Raw genomic sequence first — 15,279 nt, 5'->3', positions numbered from 1 at the left:
GCAGAGGCCCAAAGCTAACCTGAAGTCCCTAGTGGATGGGGCGTCTGTCCTGTCCAGTGAGGGGTTGGGCACCCCATTGAAGACCCCGCCCAGGACCACCTGTCCTTCGAGGAAGGGGAGGAGAGTGGGTTCCAGGGATGTGTAGAAGGCCGCCTGGCCGTTGTTTGGTGCGTATACCGCGATCAACGTGTGGAGTGGACCGTAGAGTTCCCCCTTAATCGCTACGAATCTGCCATCTGGGCTACGCAGGGTCTCCTTCTCTTTAAAGGGGATGCCTTTCGCTAGCAGAATAGATGTGCCCCCTTTCTTGCTGGGGCCAGAGGCCAGGTATTGTGTTGGGAATGCTCGGCACCGCATTCTGGTGAAGTCCTCAGCTAAGAGGTGGGTCTCCTGGAGGAACCCCACCGAGGCCTGAAGGTCCTGCAGATGTCGAAGGATGGACTTACGTTTTGTGGGAGAGTTCAGGCCCCCCGACATTCAATGAAATGTAGCGAAGTTTGGTGTGCGCTGGAGCAGAGGTCGGCTTGGTGCCTTTAGGATTCAGGTGTGTGGTGGTGGGGGTTAATCCTGTGCTCAGGGGAGGCCACCGGAAAGCTGGTGTCGGCATGGCTCCACTGCATCCAGGTTTTAACTTTGGCCAACTCAGGGCGAACCGGGGCCCAATAATAAAGGGGGCTGGGGAAGGTCCCAGCCCAACGAAAAAGGAAGGAAGGAACAAAAATTAACCAAACGGGCCTCAGGCCAGAGCTACTGTCCATCCACTTGGCTGGGGCATTGCGTGGGACGCCTGGGTGCCAAGAGTGCAGGTTCCGGCATGGAGCGCGGATGGTCGGTTACTGATCGTGTGCGGTGGGAGGTTTTCCTCTTTTTGGAACTTTCATCCAGTGGCTATGCTGGGGCTTCAGTTTTGAGCTGTGTGATTTATCCGTCAGGGAGGTAGTTGTGACTTTCTCGGGTGTCCAGTCCTGCAGAAAGGTTGTTAGGGGCCGAAGGGCTCTCCGCCGTTGGACTGTGGAGGCGGCTAGATCCTGGAACAGCTGTATGGCGGCTCCCTGATCTGTCAGGTCGCCTTGTGAGCGGCTCGCTGTCATGATCTCCTGTTTCGTAGAGAAAAATATTTACTCTGGTGATCACTTCAGCGTTAGGCGCCGATGGGGTATTCCTGCGGCCTCGCAGTCTATGAGTGCGGTCCAGCAGAAGTAGCGACTTATCTCAGTCCGGGAGGAGAGTCTGGAAGAGATTTCCAACGTAGGCAGGGAGGGCTTGGTCTGAGATTGAAGTGGGAACCCCTTTGATACGGATGTTTCTGCGGGTCCCGTTTTCCAGGTCCTCCTGTTTGCGGTGCATAGTTTCTGCGTTGTCCTCCAGAGTCTGGATTTTCTGTCGCAGCTTGCAATCTGCGCTGTGTGTTCCAGGACTTGGTCTTCTGTGTCCGTCCCACCTCCTCAACGCGGTTGTCCAAGCCATCTATCTTGGTTGTAACCTCTGCCATGCAGTTGCAGAATTCCATTTTGATGTCGGTGAGGAGGCCCTGGATATAATCTTTTGTAGCCCATTGTCCTTGGGCCCTTGTGGGCAAGGAAGGCTGGGTCGGTGGGGGATCCGGCTGTTTAGATTTCTCCTTCAAGTGGAGTAAGTTAGCTATATCTGCTGATTTCAGGTCCTTCTGCTTAGACGTCTGGGTCGCCGTCCGCACGGGTTAGTGGTGTCCGCAGGCTGTTGTTGAGGGGGGGGGGGCAATTTCGGGTGTGACCCCCCTCCTTCGCCCCAGCTGGGTGCATGGATCTTCACAGGGTGTCCTGGAGTGAGGCCCCACCTTGACAATGCCGCCCGTCAGGTCACCACTGGTAGGGATTCCAGGCCAGTTCTGCAGACCTCTCTGGAGCTTCTGCAGGCTGGCGTTTGCTGAGGTTTACTGCAGTGGCTGGAATATTTTCTACTGCTTTGTCAATTTCGTCCGGGTTGTTGGCCACCTACTGTTCTCCCCGTTTCCCTACTTTTAATGCAGGGTGACCATCCATGTGGATCCCTCAGTGTTGCCTATAGTGGCGGAGGTCAGCAAGCTTCTGGCGAGTGGTTGGGGCCCCTCTGGCAGGCAGACAAGTGTGGTGAGATAGGGCTGGCGCCGTGTTCCTGCAGCCCTCCTGTGGTGTGTCCAGGGTGGGGGGGAAGCCCCCAAGGCAACACGCTGGGTCAACAGGGTACAGGGTGGATGGGCCCCGAGGGGGCATCGAGTGGGGCAAGATGAGACAAGGGTGGGTCGCCTCCGGCCTCCCCAGGCTGATGCCAGGGTCTGCGGGCCGGTCACAGGCCCAGGGGCGTAGTGCTTGTCTGGTGATGGGATGGCCTCGACTGATGCTGGGGCTGTGCTGGTGGGCCCATGGGCTGCGGGCCTCCTGTCCCTCCTCAGGGCCCCAGGGGTAGCATGGTGGGTCCGCAGGCAGGGAGGGGCTGTGCCGGTCGAAGGGCTGCCACTGCCTGCGGGATGGGCTCCGTGGCCAAAGTCAGGGTGGAGTGTTGTTTGGGCTGATGGTGGGCAGGCGGGCAGGCTGGGGGACTCCTCCGTAGCTCTCCGCTGCTCCGGACTCCAGGCGTGGCGGGGGTACATGCTATTGCCCTGGCTCCTTGCTGGTGATGCGGCCCGGTCTCTACTTCCACTCCGAAGTCGTCTGCTGCAGGGGGGGGGAGGGGCTGGTGCTGCGGCCGTCCCTCCACTGATGCTGTGACTGGGGGGCTGTGCCGTCGCGAGCCACCTGTGATGGTCAGGCGGAGGGTTCAAGTAGAGTGGGCCCGCGGAGTGAGGCAGGCCGGCCCGGGAGACCCCCTCACAGTGTCCAACCGCCCAACGTCCAGGGCGGGAAAGGTATCCACTGTCCCACCATGGGTGGGGGGCGGGGCCCGGCGCTGAGCCCCGGCACCTCTCTCCACCAGGATCCGATCCCCCTCTGTCGCTGGTTACATGGAGCAGGGGAGAAACAAGAGCTGCGGCCGCCTCGACTCCTTTATTTCAGATGTCCTGGGTCCCCGACTGTCTGGGTCCGTGCTGGTCTGGTCAGCTAGGCGGGGGGGAGAGGGGGGATTCAGTGCCGGCCTGCCAGAACCGCCATTTTGGAAGGTGGATTTCGGCCCTGGGCTGGGCTCCTTGAGCCGGTGGGATTCCCTGTTCCGATTTCACCCCCCAATCAAGCGGCGGGCTCCCAAAGTGTTCCGCCACCGCTCACGCTTTCTCCATGCTGAGGATGAAGCGATTAGATGGGCATTCAAGGCATCGGATACTGGGCGTCCCACGAAGCTCTCATTGAGGCGTCCGCATCGTCGCCCACATGGTTTGTGTTTTAATACACTGTTCTTTTTATTTTACTTGCTAGAGTTTCATTACTTTGCACTGTGACGTATCGGTGTCTGAGCTGCCTCTTCCACCACAGAAGGGGTTCCAATGGGAGAGGAAGCCGAGGCTGGCTGAGAGCGTTCACTGGGCCTGTGAAGGCCTTGGCGGACTACTTGATGGGGCAGGTATGGGTGACGCCGGGAGCCTCTGCTGAATTTCACCACAGTAGGGGTTCCAATGGGCAATTGTGGAGGGGAAGACGAGGCTGGCTGAGAGCGTCCACTGGGCCTGTGAAGGCCTTGGCGGACTACTTGCTGGGGCAGGTATGGGCGACGCCGGGAGCCTCTGCTGAATTTCTGACACCATCACATGAAGAGTGCTCAAAATGTCAATTGAAACATCTCTAGGTGCAGCAGGAGCCTGCACCGAGTCATGAGGCCAAGGGGTAGTAGGCTGAGATGGTTGGCGAACCACTGTTCGAATGGGGTGAGGTTATGCTTCATCTCCTTGGTTGGAGTAGAACCCCTCTGGCAGGTCCTCTTCCAAAGGACTGGAGAACTGGATCTCTGGGACTGTGGATGACCTTCTGGGATGCCCTAATGGGGACATGGCACAGGCATTGGTGGGTCTTGGAAGAAATGCGGTAGACCGAGGCATCTCCTTCTCCAAACTAGTGGCCCAAGAAAAGGAGGCAATCATTGGGGCCTATGGCGTAGGTAACGGTGCGTGTGAGTGTTAGTAGTGGTCATGGCCACCGTGACCGTGGTGGATGAGCCCGGCGAGGTAGCAATCTTCAAAGGGATCAAAGTCAACACCAGGAGCAGTTTTCCTGGACGACGTCCTCTTCTTGACATTGTCCTTCAATGTCATCGATGGTGTAGCCATTGACTGGTCCCTCGACGAGGTCTGTGATGTCGAAGCTTTATGCTTTGCTGTGGGCATCAACCACTTTTCTCGCAGACTGGACCTGGCCGCTCGACGGTAGGGAAACGAAAGTGGCTGTCTTTCAGATGGAGACTCTGCAGCCGCGGTGCTAGTCGAAGTTGGAGTGTGGGACGGTTTAGCCTTTTTTGCTATCTTCTCACGGGAAGTGTCCTCAGAAGGATCTAGACCTCTTTCCAAGGGGCGCATGCTCTTTGGGCCTACTGACCCTGGAAGAGGCATGGCCGCGCACAGAGGCCGAGTCAGACGCCTCTTTGCTCCAGCCGCACCACTAAATCTTATGGCGGTCTTTCCACTTTTTGGAACAGAAGGCCTGGCAGATGGGACATCAATCCGAGTCCTGGTCTGGATGCAAGCAGTAGATGCACTTGAGATGCCGATCTTCAACGAAGATGTTCTTCAGGCGGCATTTCAAACAGGCCTTGAAAAGGCTTTTTCTTGTGGCGTCCGCCACTGTGTGTGGGGAAAGGCCAAGTTGGGCCTGCGGCCTCACACAGTCTGGAGATCAACGGGATTTCGTGCGGCAGCGAGTCCCCACCGCCGGTTGTCACACTGACTGGAAAATGAAGACATCTGAGATGATTTCTCATCAAAATAGGAACAAGTTATCGATATTTCGAGGAGCGAAACACAAGAACTGCCAACACGAAAACGTGCAGTAACAATCTGAAGATGGCCAGCAGGGGTGGAGCTTAGGGGGTCAAATGTCATTGGCTGGGGCAGTATGACCCAAAATTACAGCAATAGGCTATAGAAGCAACAAGCAGATTTCAGCTTTAATGCAAAACAGCTTTAACATTATAGAGGATTCCCAGCCTGACAGAATATTCATGAGCATGTGAATCCATGTAAAACACCATGCTGGAGAAAGTAAGGTACAACTTACAGGCACAAAAAGGCACACAATGTAATGTCCACTTATTTGAATACTGAAAATATACTTCATCAGGGATCGCTGTTCACAGAAAGACAGACCTTCACCTTCACGAAGAAACAAGAATCCAACATGAGCACTTACAGCAGGATCTTCAGTATAATCTTTTTCCATTTACACAGGAGCAGTCCCAGGCAGTCAGTTGTTGAAATCGCCCGGGGTCTCCAGACAGACATGCAGAGCACTGCCATGTGAAGCCATCTTCCCAATCACATGCCCTGATCTTTTTAAACATTTGGCTGCCTCACAATTAGGAATTCAATCTTACTCCAATTTCACAGGCATACAAAGGAATGTGGATTGAGGCGCCCCACAGACCGTTGCCACATCTAAATCAGCGCGGAAAACGTGCGAACATCCATCTTCAGCTGTTTAGCCATGTGAGACTAGTTACGTCTCACATGGCTAAACAGCTGAAGACGGATGTTCACAACATGAAACACATAAGATGGGCAACAAAACCAAGTGTCAAGTTACAAGATATTAAACAAAAAAAAAAACTGCCGTTTTGCTCCGGTTCAGTGAGCAAATGGCTACTATCACAGTAATATGGCTGGACTGTGGTGCCATTTTATAAGTAAGGAGCGGCCATCAGCTTCTAACACTCGACACCTTTCTGCGTGAAGTCACACACAGACACCATCAGGCAACTTTTGGAGTGCCTGTCTGTCCATACCACAGTAGCCATGTGGGCTTCCAAAACAGCAAATAAAATAATTGTTGGTCTTCAGTGTGTTTTTTTTTCTTTTTTCTTTTTTTTGTGTTAGTTCATACATAATCAAACGTGATTAAGAATGAAATAAACCACAAAAACGCAAATGATTACATATCCAACCGAAAAGCACACAAGCTCAGCGAACAGTGTTAACCGAACTGATGCGGCCAACAGCACAGCTCTTGCTCTCATCCCGCTCAGCCCTACTAACCCACCCCCACCCTCTTTCCCTTTCAAATCCGCCAGGGGACCACTCCGGTGGGGATAGTGTGCAGTATAAATATCCTTCATCATAACATCCAGCTAATTCCAAGACCACAAATACAATCTCAAATTTCGTCAGATTCTAAAATCCATAAAAATTCTAAAACTTGACAAATTTCAACTGTTCACAAGATCATATTTGAAAAAACTCACCATGGGGCTGCCGTTCAGCAGCCTGCAAAATGGCTGCTCCTCTCCGAGCTCTGTGACAACCAACCTAGGAACTGATCCTAGACCAGAATGCAGTGCACACAGCGAATCCAGCGCAGCTCTGAGGGCGCCGAAGAGCCGGGGCACATCTGAACAGACTTGAAACCTTGCCACAACACCTGGCCCGTAGACATGTGCAACGGCAGTCTGGTCTCCCTCCTAGCCTGAGCGGGCAGCGCTGTACGAGCAAACCACACCACTGTCGGGGAGGGAGGCGTGGAATAGAACCACACTGTGACCGGCTCCAACGATCCTGCCACGCTGCTGGCCCCCGACCTGCCGGCACATATCCTGGCTCCGCCTGCACCAACACACAGAAGGTAGCAGGGCAGGGGCCTGCAGCGGCCGCTGCTGCGCCTCACTCCCCCACCCAGCTGAAGCACAGCCCGTTGTGCGAGCAGATCCTCTGCCCCAGCAGCAGACCGCTCAGAGGGGCACTCAGCAAGTTCACTGTGGAGCGCAGGACACCCGAAGGACTGGGACGCACCCGGACCGTCCCTGGACTTAAAAGCCATACTGCAATTCGACACCAGAGCACCAGTGGCCTGTGCGCCCCCCCCCCCCCGGACTGAGCAGTAAGAACAGCACCAACAGTGCGCGCCACTGCAGAGGAGTGGGGCGCAACCATATCACATGGTGACACCTAACCTGTGGCCACATACAGCGATTTAAATTGCAGTGAGCAGAGATCACAGCAATGTATAGGCATTTGGACATACTGCTACGCGGAGGCCAACAACAGTGAACCTGGCAGGAGGCGGACCCCGCCTGAGGGACAGAGGATATTTTGCAATGAGAGGAGAAAACCGTAACCAGCCATACTCTTTCCCCCGTGGCGTTCCCCCCCCCCCCCCCCATCCCCTGCAGCTTCCCAAGCATGACCTAGAACAGGTCCGGACGCTGGTTCTATACTAGGGACAGCTGTGCTGAGAGACTCCCTGATATCAGATTAAAGCTTGAAGGGGTGTCGGTGGCCGGAGCAGCCCCAGTGAGTGATTATAATGAGAACGGGGAGTGAGGGGAGCCCCCACTCCGCAACCATGACTAAAGAAAGCGGGGCACACAAAAAGCAAAGCAGCATAGAACCCTTTACAAGGCAGGTTGCCAAATCTGCTGCGAACACCAAGAGTCTCAGGCGACAACACGGAGGCAGCAGCCCAGGACATGCCGGATCTGCACCAAATAATGGACAACATGCAGACGGGCTTCGCTACTCTGGGTGGCAAGCTCGATGACATTAATATTAAGGTCGCAACACTAAACGCCAATATAGAGCGAGAAAGCACCAGACTGACAGAGGTGGAGACCTAAATTGGGACGGCTAAAGACGACATTGTGGAGTTGAAAACACAAGTAACCTCCATGTCCAAAGATTTGAAACGTGGCTGCAAAAATGCGATGACCTTGAATCCTTGTCCAGGCAGAACATCTGTATAGTGGGCATGCCGGAAGTATTTGGCAGAGGTCACGATTGAAACTCTCCTGAAAACTCCTAGGGGACCCACCCTTCTCAACATCATTTGTGGTGAAGTGTGCCCACAGATGGCCAGCGATCAGACCCAAACCGGAGGCCTGTGTTGATCTACCTGCTGAACTATCGTGACCAGGATCTAATCCTTCGACTGGCCAGGGAATATCCCCCCTCAGATATGAATCTGCCACCATCCACATCTACCCGAAACTCTCCACAGCAGTCCAGCAAGAGCGCAAAAGGTTTGCAAGCGTAAAGAAACTATTAAGGAACAGGTTGGTGCAGTATGAGATGCTATTCCTAGCACGGCTGAAATTCCAACACCAAGGGAAGATATTCTTCAAGACACAGAGGCGGTTGCCTACATCCAAGCAAATATACCCCTCCCACATGGCAACATCAAGAACGACGAGATGGCTGGGAAAATTATCTAGTCAAGGAAACTGAACATCTCTAAAGGTCTATGGTACACCAATTTAACAAGGTATCCAGTCTTTTGATGACGGGTGTTAGCAACGCGGATGTAAGAGGTTAAGTAACGGCTCCCCCATGCAGTTCTGCATTGTTCGATCGAATTGTAGTTGTGAGGTTGGTTGGGAAGGGAGGGATACTATCATCCTGATTTGGGGGGGATGAGGGAGGGATGGGGTGGGATAAGTTGGGGTTGATGGCATGGGGGAATGGAATGATTCAGTTATATATACTGTAAAATGCTGCTCACACTGCCCTGGCATTTACTGACTGTACTTGTTCCACCAAGGCATAATGTACTCTCTTGACCGAAAGGACATCCTGTATTATTCTTTTGCTCTCCCTTTTCTCTGCCAAACACAAATAAAGTTTTAAAAAATAAATCACTGTTCATTCTAATTCAGCATCTTAAACACCACTTTAAAAAATATCATCAGATTAAGAATCAACCTACTTGAGCACCCTTCAATATCATATTCCAAAGAGTTTCCACCTTAACATTTCTAAAATCATAATAAATCCCCATTGTGGACAGAAAAAGGTCCGGTCACATTTGAGAACCTTGGTGAACTTCTAAAGTGTGAAACTTCCATTTATACAGAGAATGCCAAAAAAACATTTACATTTAGAGAAACCTTTTTAAAGTCGGTTTTACTTCTTTTTTTTTTTAAATGGAATCACCAAGTACATAGTTGTAAACATCAAAACTGTTGGTACGACAGATCTGAATCTAAGCAACTCAAGGCATTTGAAAGCATACAATCCATCACAAAAGATGCCACAACAGGAAACGCATGAAATGAAGCAGAGCTGAAGTTGTAGCAAAACAGTATTTCTTACCAGCCCACGTGGCTCCTTGGGGAACTTCAATGAAATGCCTTTGGATCTGTCCTGACTTAAAATGTACACCTGTATATACAACATCATAGCCTGTTGATTCATTCAATCTGCAAGTTATTAAACAAAATAGAAAAGAATTCGGTTTAATCTTTAGAGGGAGTGCAATATGAAATATTAACTTTGTGGCAACTCTGGCATATTCGTCCATAGCTCTCCTCCCTGTACAAGTTGTTTGAACCCTGCTCCTGCACCAGGCTGGTCCAGAAAACTGATTTTTCATATTAAGCTGTAGCTTTGACTACAGAATCCTCTCAAATCCCACTTGAACCCTAGAAGACACATACATACGCCAGGGGAACATGCTCTTAATTACAGCACCAAAGACAAACCATCAGTTGCAAAGATCTTTATGGCAAATAATAATGAAGCATATCGCACAACGCCCAGGGAGGAGAGCAGGGGTGAGCTAGGTCAGCAGATAAGGAGGGCACCTGAATGACCATGAAATGTATCAGGATATTCAATCTATAGACAGCACTTGCCAGTGGTGAGTGATCATTTACTCTTGAACAATACAAATATTTTGCTGTGTGCATGTGGAGAACTGACATTTATGCCGTAGTGGAAACTGACTTTTGGCAGGTTAGTAGCTTTCAACATGACATTTCGGACCAGTGATGTATCATTTCATTATTTTTTGTTACAGATGCTCTTCATCTCCTGCACAGTGGCTTGTAGACACTGTAAGGAGGATGTTTTACTGAATTTGCCAACAGAATTCAAGAGAACAAGATAAGCAGAACCTGAGGCAAAAAGATGCATCCCATTTGGAGCTGATGTCCCGTGAGTTGTGCTTTCAAAAGACCCACGGCATCGCCCAGGTTACCACCCTAGAGAGTTCAAAAAGAAAAGCTACAGATTCTGCCGGATTCATAATAATCATGAACGCTGCTGCACTGCTACCAGTAGCATTCTCTTTCTGCTGGAAAAAACGAAGGCTTCTCTATTTTCAACGGCTAGCATTCAGAGCTGACAAGGGGCTTGTGCTGGTGCCCGTGTGCTTCCTGGAGGAGGGGCTTGGGCTGCACACGTGTCAAGTCACGTGATTTTCATCGCCTGGAAAAGGCAGACCCATCCACCCTTGCGGCGTTAAGCCCGGAGGAGTCAAGCCCACTGGCTGTTGTGCGGCTGTTTGGTGGATGGTAAGGAAGCAGTCTACGGAAGCTAAGAGGTAAGAAGGGATGGATTTGCAAGCGGACCACCTACTTCCTAGACCTGAAAGTGTTATAGATAACTCAGAACTTTCCACCCTTTATCCCCAAGTAAAAAGCCCATCTGGTAGGGTACTGAAGAGCAAGTTTCTATGCCCTGAGAAGCAGAAAGAATCCCGTAAAATGTACACGTCAAGGAAAAACTGTGTAATTAACGCTAACTCTGGCACTATGCCAGTGAAAAAAGCGCTACCTTCAGGACCCTCAGTGCCCCCCATCCAAACGAACTTTAGCCACCTCGAGAACCCTCTGGAGAAAGCGTCCTGTAAGGTTGTAAACCCTTGGACCGCTCAGAAAACAATGGCATTTCCTACGGTACTTTGGAAAACGCAACGAGTGAAAGCTCGGAGGAGGATTCTATTAACGTTTCCTGTGAAACATCATATCCGGCACCGCTACCTCCCCAATCAGAGGCCGTGCATGCTGAAACAGACCCAAGGTTGGACGTTGGGAGGCCGCTGCTCAGTACAAGCCTGCCACCATCGCCCGTCGGCACCCTGCAGGCCTCCACTGCGGCGAGTGAGAGTGAGCCAAGCAGAGTCGTAGGACCCCGCGCGGCTGATCTCAGCTTGCGGGTCGCTGCGCCGGTGGCGGCGTTTGCTTGTGGCTCCCACGTCCCTCTCGCCCCATCGGTGAGGGTGATGGGGCCACCCGCTACTTTTGCCGAGAAATCAGATTTCCAAGAACAACAAGTTCTTTCACAGGCAGAAGCTGTCGCTGCCAAACATCAGCCTGTGTTAGACTCAGGCGACGCCACTGCAGAGCTTCTCTCCGCCGCCACCTCGTGGCAAAGCCAAGACTTACAGCAACAGGCATCCTTGCCTGTTATTGAGAATGTGTTCACGGACGTATCCTCAGATCACCCAACCCAGGGAAATGGACAAAATGCTGTAACTGGCGAGCTCATTGCCCAGAAAAGAGAAATTGCAATGGCGCTATTAAAAAAAAAAAAGATCATTAAGAAAGAGTGTAAAGGAACTGGGGGAACATTTAGCGCATAGCTCCCAGCAACTAAAAAGGGCTCCAATTCCGAAACAAAAAAAATGCGACTCAGTCAAATCCACCTTTCAAAACACCACACACGCTCAAAGAATTCTTTTTTAAACAAAGAGGATATCACAGACACCGAACTTTCCGATGCAGAAATGCTCGATGTTCCGCTGGAATTACCTCCAGTGGCGCAACAAAGAGAAAGAATAGCGTATTCCACTCCTAGTGCAGTTGAGGCCCAGTGTGGCAACCCCACCACCACACTATTCAGCAGCCGAGGTGACAGGGAGGTGCAAGGAAACGGGATCAACCATTGTCGAACGAGAGCACAGAGACAATAAATCTGCTCAATGAAGACGTCCCCCCACATCATTCGGAGAGAGCCGGACAGGAGGAACATTTTCTAATACCATCAACTATTTCCCCACCAATGAAAGTAAATAACCAAAGAAAGTCTTCGTCACCAATACCAGCCCAATCGGATTTGGGGAATAAGTCCCTTCCTAGAATCGTTCCACCTGTGCTGGTTACGCATGGACAAAAGATATTTCTACCTGACCCTCCACCTGGAAGACAGTGTTCATACAATGACTTTCTAAAAGACACCTCAACACCAGTCAGAAATAGAAGACCAAGTGACATGGTGGGCCACCTTCCCAAAGAAACGCCAACAAAAAAGCCAGGCTTACTCACAATCATGTCCGCCATAACAGTGGGGCTGGCACCCTTTGTAAAATTGTATGAATCAATTAACGATTCAATGAAGGATTCTTTAACTCTTGCTTCGGCCCTGAATACAAAAGTAACATTTTTGGAAGGTTTCATTACTGCCCAAAACCAACAAAACGTGGAGAAAGAGAAACAATGGGACTCAAAGCTTACCCGGCTTCAATCTTTAATTACCATACTAACGACTGCAAGAAATCTTGGGGAAAACAGGCAAAACCCCCAGTTAGAACATCTTCTGTCCTTAAACACAAAGGATCCACAAACACAAGGTGCAAAGGCAAATCAAGCCGTTAGAAGCCAAAGCACAAACGCTACGCTTCAAAACAGGAAGAAAAGTAAAGAACATCTAAAAACGCCAGCAATGTTTACAACTCCAAAAGCAATTGCTTCGACTCAGGAAAAGATTGCAACTACCCACGCGCCACCTCAAGCCCCAGTTGGCAGTAACTCAGAAATGGAACAAACTATAATCGAACTTGACAATTCAAAACTAAATGAGCAAGGCTCAACGGGGAATTCATCACTTCTTGACCAGACGGTCCATCTAAACGAAGAGGAAACGAACTTGCAGTTAAACGTAAATGACGGAGAAGAACCACAAATCGTGAGTAAATCCCTGCCTTCAAACACAAATAAAACAAAAACTACAATGTGTAAAGAGAGTGAAAAACTACTAGCAGATCCATCGATCAAAAAAAGGGATGCGCGGCTAAAGCAACATGAAAAAATACCTGAAAAGACAAAAACTGTAAATACTACAAAGATATCAGGGGAGACAAGGCGTCAGTGCGATTCTAAAGTAACATCTACCAGAGTTTATAAAATGCAACTACTCGCAGCCGGGAAAAATGTTCTCGTCTTGAACAGAAAGACGGTCCTGAAAATCTTAACCAGCATACCGGCATTGAAATCTTTAAAAACATCAGATCTTGTATTGGTGGAGCCTTACCATAGAGATGGGAAGGCTAAAACTTACCTTCACGGGAACAATCTCGTGGACCTGGATGGTGGCGAAGATGTGAGCGCCGCCTTAATCCAATTAGGCTTCTCGATAGAGGAAGTCCCGATGTCTGAAGGTGCGGAAAAGGCTGTTCCTTTGCGAAGCAATGCGACGGTGGACCCTTCGGAATGCCACCTAAACACTACAGATCTGCCGGTGGGCAGTAGAAGAGTCGCTTTCAGGGAGAAACCTGAATTTAGCAGAGGGAGATTCAGATGATCAAGATTATACTCGTCGAACACCAACACAAATCATCGAAATTTTCAACATGAAGGTAACTGGAGTTCAAATCCCAGACGGGGGAAAATCCACAAGCACTCAGTCTACTGACGAAACTGCTGAGTGGGCCCATAATAAAAAGCGTGAACCGTCGGGGCCTTGGAGATGGTTAAAAAAGGTTCTGAACCCAAACCAGCAAGAACAACAACTAAAAGATTCAGCAACGCCTACGGGACCTCTAACATCGGAATGTTTACGACGGAACAGGAGTATCATGTGTTCTTGGAACACGAGGGGTCACGATCACCTAACTAAGCCAGATGCTTTTGACTTGAGTGACTGATATTATCTGCCTCCAGGAGACGTGGCTTATGGAATCACCAGCACTAGATGGATACGATATACACATCTCTTCTGCAGTCAAAGGTCTGTTTGGAAGACCATCATCAGGCCTCCTAACGGCAATTAAAATTGGATCGGGCATTTCTAGTAAAAAGAAAGTGGCCGAATCATATGGCATGTTAGCTCTACTAGTTGAGTGGTTCCATGTAGAATCTATACCAAGAAGCAATACGAAATCCAACCTCGGAATCATCAATGTCTATTGGAACCCGCAAAGAACAAGTAACATGGAATTTCTTGATACCATCGCATAAACCATATACATTTCTTCTTGAAGAGAAAACTGACTACATCATAATCTGTGGCGACCTTAACGCAAGAGTTGATCAAACTGCTGCAGCACCAAATCTCTGCCCCTCGGCTCTGAGAGGTGTGCTTTGGACCGATTTTATGGACTCGAGAAAATTTTATAATGTTGCACCAGCTAGAGGCCATTTACCCCGAATTCCAACTTGGGAACGTGCCGAAACATCAGCAACACTGGATCATATTTACGTCTCTTATCCGTTCCTCCCCTTTGTTGACTATTTTGAGGTATACAGAACAAGATTCAGCGACCATAATCCCCCGATAATGACTCTGGAGACCGAATCAACTCCAAAGCAAATATATCCTTTTGAGGTGGAGGTAGCACGAAAGTCGTCACAAATTCAACTTACAGCAACTAATATCAATGAAATCACCGAGCAATTTGATGTACTCAGTAAAACAAAGATAGACGCAACAAGTAGACCAAATTACATGCCCTTGTTGTTGCCGTATAGGAAGGAAAAGGGTCTATGTCACCGACCCAATGGAAAAGGGGTCCACGAGTATGATAAAGAACTTGCCTTGAAAAAAAAGCAGATTCGTAAATTAAACCGTCTGGCTAAAGTCTCCAATAATCAGGTACAAAAGGACTACGCTAAAGCGGCCACAAGATCTTATAAATCTTGGGTGAGACACCATAAAGCAGCAATGTACCAGAATGACTCAGAGCAAATGCTAAAAACTAACAACAAAAAATCCAAGAGAATTCTGTTCCCTGATCAAAGACAAAAACTATGTGACAAACAACCAACTCTCTAACGCCGTCTCAGAACAGGTGTGGCTAACCTTTTTCTCAGCACAGTTTGCTTCTATCTCGCAAACCTCAAACAAATCTCTATGCTGCACAACATCACCTTGGGAAGATCTGGCAGATCGCGACGAAATTCTGGCAACTATCCTGAAATTAAAAACCTCTAGGGCGCCTGGCCCTGATGGCTTAACCAACATCAATCTAAAGCAGCATCCAGAGGAATGGGCTGCCCTAATCACAAAAATCTTTAAGCAATGTACGATCACTAGGCTAATACCTAAAACTTGGACTGAGGCGGTAATAGTTCCCATTTTTAAAAAGGGAAATAGAGAAATTCCAGCAAACTATCGCCCTATTGCCCTTCTTGACATCATGGGGAAGATCTTTGCCACCCCTTCTATTAACTAGATTTCAAAACTGGGCAAGATCGGCA

At 49.7% G+C, this 15,279-nt stretch overlaps 1 protein-coding gene across 2 annotated transcripts in view; it reads right to left on the bottom strand.

Annotated features, from left to right (window-relative positions):
• Positions 1-15,279, bottom strand: part of TPP2 (tripeptidyl peptidase 2) — a 1,218,153-nt gene that overhangs the window by 621,282 nt on the left and 581,592 nt on the right. For both annotated transcript variants that reach the window (XM_069637049.1, XM_069637048.1), the window contains exon 16: positions 9,176-9,282. In XM_069637049.1, coding sequence (XP_069493150.1) covers positions 9,176-9,282 — 107 coding nt within the window. The remainder of the gene's footprint in view (positions 1-9,175; positions 9,283-15,279) is intronic.

Source organism: Ambystoma mexicanum, chromosome 7p, assembly GCF_040938575.1.
Source record: "Ambystoma mexicanum isolate Mex_15411 chromosome 7p, UKY_AmexF1_1, whole genome shotgun sequence".
NCBI lineage: Eukaryota > Metazoa > Chordata > Amphibia > Caudata > Ambystomatidae > Ambystoma > Ambystoma mexicanum.
The sequence above is the reverse complement of the archived record's forward strand: the minus strand, read 5'-3'. Positions and strand labels throughout refer to the sequence as shown.